Source organism: Perca fluviatilis, chromosome 23 (assembly GCF_010015445.1).
Source record: "Perca fluviatilis chromosome 23, GENO_Pfluv_1.0, whole genome shotgun sequence".
In the NCBI taxonomy this organism is placed as follows: domain Eukaryota; kingdom Metazoa; phylum Chordata; class Actinopteri; order Perciformes; family Percidae; genus Perca; species Perca fluviatilis.
Genome location: NC_053134.1, coordinates 799,632 through 807,131, shown reverse-complemented (window position 1 = coordinate 807,131; position 7,500 = coordinate 799,632). Strand labels below are relative to the sequence as shown.

Genomic DNA, 7,500 nt, shown 5'->3' with positions numbered 1-7,500 from the left:
TTATGTCTGAATAACGCGCTACTGACTTTAGACTACTACCACTGACTTTAGACTAGCACCACTGACTTTAGACTAGCACCACTGACTTTAGACTACTACCACTGTCTTTAGACTAGCACCACTGACTTTAGACTACTACCACTGTTAGCTACACCACTGCTAAGCACCACTGACTAGCAAATCTGCACCACTGACTTTAGACTACTACCACTGTCTTTAGACTAGCACCACTGACTTTAGACTAGCACCACTGACTTTAGACTAGCACCACTGACTTTAGACTACTACCACTGTCTTTAGACTACTACCACTGACTTTAGACTAGCACCACTGACTTTAGACTAGCACCACTGACTTTAGACTAGTACCACTGACTTTAGACTAGCACCACTGTCTTTAGACTAGCACCACTGACTTTAGACTAGCACCACTGACTTTAGACTAGTACCACTGACTTTAGACTAGCACCTCTGACTTTAGTCTAGTACCACTGTCTTTAGACTAGCACCACTGACTTTAGACTAGCACCACTGACTTTAGCACCACTGACTTTAGACTAGCACCACTGTCTTTAGACTAGCACCACTGACTTTAGACTACTACCACTGTCTTTAGACTAGCACCACTGACTTTAGACTAGCACCACTGACTTTAGACTAGCACCTCTGACTTTAGTCTAGTACCACTGTCTTTAGACTAGCACCACTGACTTTAGACTAGCACCACTGACTTTAGACTAGCACCACTGACTTTAGACTAGTACCACTGACTTTAGACTAGCACCACTGACTTTAGACTAGCACCACTGACTTTAGACTAGTACCACTGACTTTAGACTAGCACCACTGACTTTAGACTAGCACCACTGACTTTAGACTAGTACCACTGACTTTAGTCTAGTACCACTGACTTTAGACTAGCACCTCTGACTTTAGTCTAGTACCACTGACTTTAGACTAGCACCACTGACTTTAGACTAGCACCACTGACTTTAGACTAGCACCACTGACTTTAGACTAGCACCACTGACTTTAGACTAGCACCACTGACTTTAGACTAGCACCACTGACTTTAGACTAGCGCCACTGACTTTAGACTAGCGCCACTGACTTTAGACTAGCACCACTGACTTTAGACTAGTACCACTGACTTTAGACTAGTACCACTGACTTTAGACTAGCACCACTGACTTTAGACTAGTACCACTGACTTTAGACTAGTACCACTGACTTTAGACTAGTACCACTGACTTTAGACTAGCACCACTGACTTTAGACTAGTACCACTGACTTTAGTCTAGTACCACTGACTTTAGTCTAGTACCACTGACTTTAGACTAGCACCACTGACTTTAGACTAGTACCACTGACTTTAGACTAGCGTCACTGACTTTAGACTAGCACCACTGACTTTAGACTAACACCACTGACTTTAGACTAAGCACCACTGACTTTAGACTAGCACCACTGACTTTAGACTAGCGCCACTGACTTTAGACTAGCACCACTGACTTTAGACCAGGTTTTTCCTGGTCAGTGGCGGAATTGTTTTCTGAAACTGCAAAATAGCACCACATAACATTAGCGCCTGAACACGCCTCCTCTTTTCGCTGAACCGCCCCCGGGAGCTCAAATACATTCCCTAATTTACCGACGTGCATCCGTGGAGGGAAAAGTCTGCTGTGTGTCGGGTGCAAAATAGGAATGATACATGCGTCGGTGTACAAAGGCAATTGCGCTCAGTGCAAGATAGGGTCCATTATCTTCACTCTGCACATTTACTTCACTCTGTCCTGCTTATCTTTTGTTCATTTTATTTACATTTTTTTTTATAAATTTTTTTTTATTTTGTTTATTTTACTTTTATATACACATAGTTTTTTTTCCTATATTTTATTTATTTTTTAATTTAAATATTTATGTATTCATTATATTATATTATAAGTCTATTTTATTATTTTATGTAGTTTTATAGTCTAACTGGAGTGTTTTCTGTGTTGCAGGAAGTCCGCTGCAGTTCTACGTGGACGCCATTAACAGCGGTCATGTGACGGCGTTCGGCCCCGGTCTGACTCACGGCACGGTGAACACACCGGCCGCCTTCACCATCGTCACTAAAGACGCCGGAGAAGGTACCGACACCGTCACTACTCCGAGTGTTTTATTATTATTATCACACACACACACACACACACACACAGAGACAGAGACACACACACAGAGACACACACACACACACACACAGACAACACACACACACACACACACAGAGACACACAAACAGAGACAGAGACACACACACAGAGAGAGACACACACACAGAGACAGAGACACACACACACAGAGACACACACACAGAGACACACACACAGAGACACACACACACAGAGACACACACAAACAGAGACAGAGACACACACACACAGACAGAGACACACACACAGACAGAGACAGAGACACACACACAGAGACACACACACAGACACACAGACAGAGAGAGACACACACACAAACAGAGACAGAGACACACACACAGAGAGAGACACACACACAGACAGAGACAGAGACACACACACAGAGACACACACACAGAGACACACACACACAGACAGAGACAGAGACACACACACAGAGACACACACCCATCCTCATCTTTATTAGGGAGCAGCAGAGACAGCCGCCGGCCATGTGTTTCTCTGTCTACAGGCGGTCGAAGGTCTAAAGCCGAGATCAGCTGCAAGACGACAAAGATATTAACGGACACAAAAAAGGCGGGAAGATGTTGAAAAAACCCTGAAAGAAAGAAAAGCTACAAAAACTTTGAGAGAAGCCTAAATGTTGAAAATGGGGCCAAAAATCTTAAAAGAAGCATAATGAAGTAGAAAAAAAGGCGACAAAAAGTTGGGGAAAAAACATCGAAAAGAATAGCAACAAAAATGTTGAAAGAATCAACAAAAAGGGACAAAAACCTCAGAATGTTTTTGGGAAAAAAGCGACAAAAAGGTTTTTTTAAAAGTCCGTAAAAGAAAAGCGTCAATAACAGCTCCCGGGCTGTCGGTGTGAAATAACCAGATTTTATCACATTTTGACACAAAAAGGCCTTTGTGTGTGTCCCTGTCTGCAGGCGGACTGTCTCTGGCGGTGGAAGGTCCGTCTAAAGCCGAGATCAGCTGCAAGGACAACAAAGACGGGACGTGCACCGTGTCCTACCTGCCCACCGTCCCCGGAGACTACAACATCATCGTCAAGTTCGATGACAAACACATCCCCGGCAGCCCCTTCACCGCCAAGATCACCGGTACCAGGAACACTCAGCAGGCCCTTCAGGCCATTACATCATAATTAACATTATGGGATGGATCCCTACAGAGATAGACCTTTTAGTTAAAGAGTAAGATCCTTTTAGTTTAACATGAAACAGCCCCGAAATCACCATCACCAAACTCCACCAGACTCCATGTAAATAATCAGGACTTTTATCATCGTAAAACACACTTCATTCAAAGTTGACAGAAACTAAATAAAACTACCAAAAGCCGTCTTGGTTCATATTTCCACTGTTACAACAATCACCACTCTGGTTTGGTTGAAATAAACCCTTAATTCACCCATTTACATGTGGAAATATGCTGGCTCTATACACGCTAAAAGTCCTGATTATTTACATGGAGTCTGGTGGAGATATGCTGGCTCTATACACGCTAAAAGTCCTGATTATTTACATGGAGTCTGGTGGAAATATGCTGGCTCTATACACGCTAAAAGTCCTGATTATTTACATGGAGTCTGGTGGAAATATGCTGGCTCTATACACGCTAAAAGTCCTGATTATTTACATGGAGTCTGGTGGAGATATGCTGGCTCTATACACGCTAAAAGTCCTGATTATTTACATGGAGTCTGGTGGAGATATGTTGGCTCTATACACGCTAAAAGTCCTGATTATTTACATGGAGTCTGGTGGAGATATGCTGGCTCTATACACGCTAAAAGTCCTGATTATTTACATGGAGTCTGGTGGAGTTTGGTGATGGTGATTTCGGGGCTGTTTCATGTTAAACTAAAAGGATCTATCTCTTTTAATAGTTTGACATTATGTCATTTTATAGTCTGTTCTGATTGGTTGATCTCCAGGTGAAGACTCCATGAGGACGTCTCAGCTTAACGTCGGCACGGCGACAGACGTTTCCTTAAAGATCACGGAGACGGACCTGAGCAGCCTGACGGCGAGCATCAGAGCGCCGTCAGGACACGAGGAGCCATGTCTGCTGAAGAGGCTGCCCAACAGACACATCGGTGCGTTTGAGTTGATTACCAACACAAAGACTACGTTAACGTTCTTAGAGCTGGGCAATATATCGATATTATATCGACATCGTGATATGAGACTAGATATCGTCCTAGATTTTGGATATCGTGATATGACATAAGTGTCTGTTCCTGGTGTTAAAGGCTGCATTAGAGTAAAATTGTTAATAATCTTCGTGTTATGATGATGCCAATATTGTGTTTGTCTTCATTGTAGTGATAATATCTATTCGATATGTCAATGAAACCAGTATAATATTAAATAATCTAATGATGATACTTATTAATCAATGTTTGTCAATGATGTATGATATTATTAATATTCAATGATGATGATGTCAATGATAATGTCTATTGATGATGAAATGTCGTTTGTCATATGTTAATATTGATGATGATAATATCTATTGATATTGATAATAATAATGTTGATAATGTCAATAATGATGTCTGTGTCTGTCAATATGCAAATATTGATTCGATGTCGTCATCTGTTTGATGATGATGATGATATATTCTGTATTGATAATATTTAATGATGATGATATTATGATGATGATATCAATGGTATATTATTAATATTATTCGATATTGATATGATATATTGATCTGGTAATGTTTATGTCTATTGATGATGATGATGATAATCACAATAATAATCGATGATGATGATGATGATAATGTATTGATGATGATAATCAATATTGATGACATTGATGATGATAATCTGTGTATTTCAATCTGTGATGATGATGATATTGACATCTCAATGATGATGATATTAATGATAATAATAATGTCAATATTAATATCTTATTAATGATAATCAATAATCTGTCAATGTCTGTGTTTAATAATCTGTGTTATTATTGATGATATAATGATGTCAATGTAATGATATTGTCAATCTGTATGTCTGTGTGTGTCTGTGTGTTTTGTTTGATATTGATGATATTATTGGTAATAATCTTAATGATATTGTCTGTGGTAATGTTTGTTTGTAATATTATTGTTGTATGTCTGTTAATTGGTGGTGTGTGATAGATGTCGATATTAGTATGTCACTTTTCGAATTTTTTAATAATTTTATGTTGCTTTCTCCGTGTTTCGTGGGGGTAGACTATGTTTTCATCTTCTTGTTACTTTTTTAATCTCTTTTTGTCACGTTTTTCCAACTTTTGTTGTTTTATTCCAACTTTTGGCGTTTTGGTTTTCCAACTTTTTTGTTGCTCTTTTTCACTTTTGTATTTCCTGATGAAGCTAATTAACCCCCTCCCCCCCCCCCTCAGGTGAGTCGGGCGGCGCGGAGATGACGGCCCAGGTAACGAGTCCCGGAGGAAAGACGGCGGACGCAGAGATCCTGCGCGGCGAGGACAGCGCCTATAGCGTGCGCTTCGTCCCGCAGGAGATGGGCGCTCACACGGTGAACGTTCGGTACCGCGGCCAGCACGTCCCCGGCAGCCCCTTCCAGTTCACCGTGGGGCCCCTGGGGGAGGGGGGGGCACACAAGGTCCGGGCTGGGGGGACCGGGCTGGACCGAGGCATCGCTGGGATCCCAGGTGGGTCAAAGAGTCTCCACGATCTGTATAATGGCTTCTATAAACACACACTGAGGTAACACTTAACTTTTATGTTGCTTTTTGTGTGTGTGTGTGTGTGTGTGTGTGTGTGTGTGTGTGTGTGTGTGTGTGTCTGTATGTGTCTGTGTGTGTGTGTCTGTGTCTGTGTGTGTGTGTGTGTGTGTTTGTGTCTATGTTTCCATGTGTGTGTGTGCGTGTCTGTGTGTGTTTGTGTCTGTGTTTGTGTCTGTGTGTGTGTGTCTCTGTGTGTGTGTGTGTGTCTCTGTGTGTGTGTGTGTGTCTGTGTGTGTGTGTGTGTATTGTCTGTGTTGTGTTTTTTTTTTTTTTTTTTTTTTTTTTTTGTGTGTGTGTGTGTCTGTATGTGTCTGTGTGTGTGTGTGTGTGTGTGTGTGTGTGTGTGTGTGTGTGTGTGTGTGTGTGTGTGTGTGTGTGTGTGTGTGTGTGTCTGTGTGTGTCTCTGTGTGTGTGTGTGTGTGTGTGTGTGTGTGTGTGTGTGTGTGTGTGTGTGTGTGTGTGTGTGTGTGTGTGTGTGTGTGTGTGTGTGTGTGTGTGTGTGTGTCTCTGCAGCTGAGTTCAGTATCTGGACCAGAGAGGCTGGAGCTGGGGGGCTGTCCATCGCTGTGGAGGGACCGAGTAAAGCTGAGATCACCTTCGAGGACCGGAAGGACGGATCCTGTGGAGTCGCCTATGTGGTCCAGGAGCCCGGTGAGACTCACGCTCAATTTAAACATTTTAGTCACTTTTTCTAAAATAATGTATTGTCACTTTTGTTGTTTGTTTGTCTTTGTCTCTTTTGTTGTGTCGTATAATGTACACACTCACACACACACACATACAGACAAACACACACACAGAGACACACACACATACACACACAGAGACAAACACACACACACACACAAACACACACAGAGACACAGTATATAATTTTTTTGACAATTTAAAAGTTTTACCCGTTTATTTCTACGTTTACGTTGCGTTCTTGACCCATTTTCCGACCTGATTTGCTGTTGGTTTGAAGCTGTAATCCCTGATTGAGGCGTTAGAGACATGTCTTGTCGTGTTTCTGTCTCCAGGCGACTACGAGGTTTCCATCAAGTTCAACGACGAACACATCCCAGACTCTCCGTTCATCGTCCCGGTCGCCACGCTGTCTGACGACGCTCGCCGCCTCACCATCTCCAGCCTGCAGGTGAGGACGCATCGCTAAAGTCTGACACCATCTCCCATCTACAGACGAGCATCTCACATCTAACGCTAAAGACTGTCATAATATGTAAAGACTGGGGATCTTGCAGCGTCACACATTACACGACTACAACTAGATTTGTTTTGAAAGATTTCACCAAGTCTCCCCAGACGGGAGAAAGACTGTGTTATGAAGTCGGAGAATGGCGGACCCAAAATGCAGAGATGGTAGGCAGTGGAATAGTCTGAAGTGGCAATCTGGGATTTTCGGGATGGGCCAGTAGTGTTTGGAGGCAGCGAGGGCCGGTCTGATAATAGTTCTACATCGCAAGTTCTTAGCAACAGCATCCGATGGCCTGCTGCCCGCTGGTCAAACTGTTTGGCTTCTGCTCAACCCGTACGGTGGGCTGCTGCAGCCTCTTATT

General features: G+C 42.6%; 1 protein-coding gene across 1 annotated transcript in view; it reads left to right on the top strand.

Annotated features, from left to right (window-relative positions):
* LOC120553705 (filamin-C-like) overlaps positions 1 to 7,500 on the top strand; it is an 84,528-nt gene that overhangs the window by 72,138 nt on the left and 4,890 nt on the right. Inside the window, 6 exon segments of the mRNA XM_039792398.1 lie at positions 2,003 to 2,131; positions 3,124 to 3,297; positions 4,134 to 4,295; positions 5,597 to 5,866; positions 6,455 to 6,592; positions 6,964 to 7,079. Of these exon segments, the coding sequence (XP_039648332.1) occupies positions 2,003 to 2,131; positions 3,124 to 3,297; positions 4,134 to 4,295; positions 5,597 to 5,866; positions 6,455 to 6,592; positions 6,964 to 7,079 (989 nt within the window).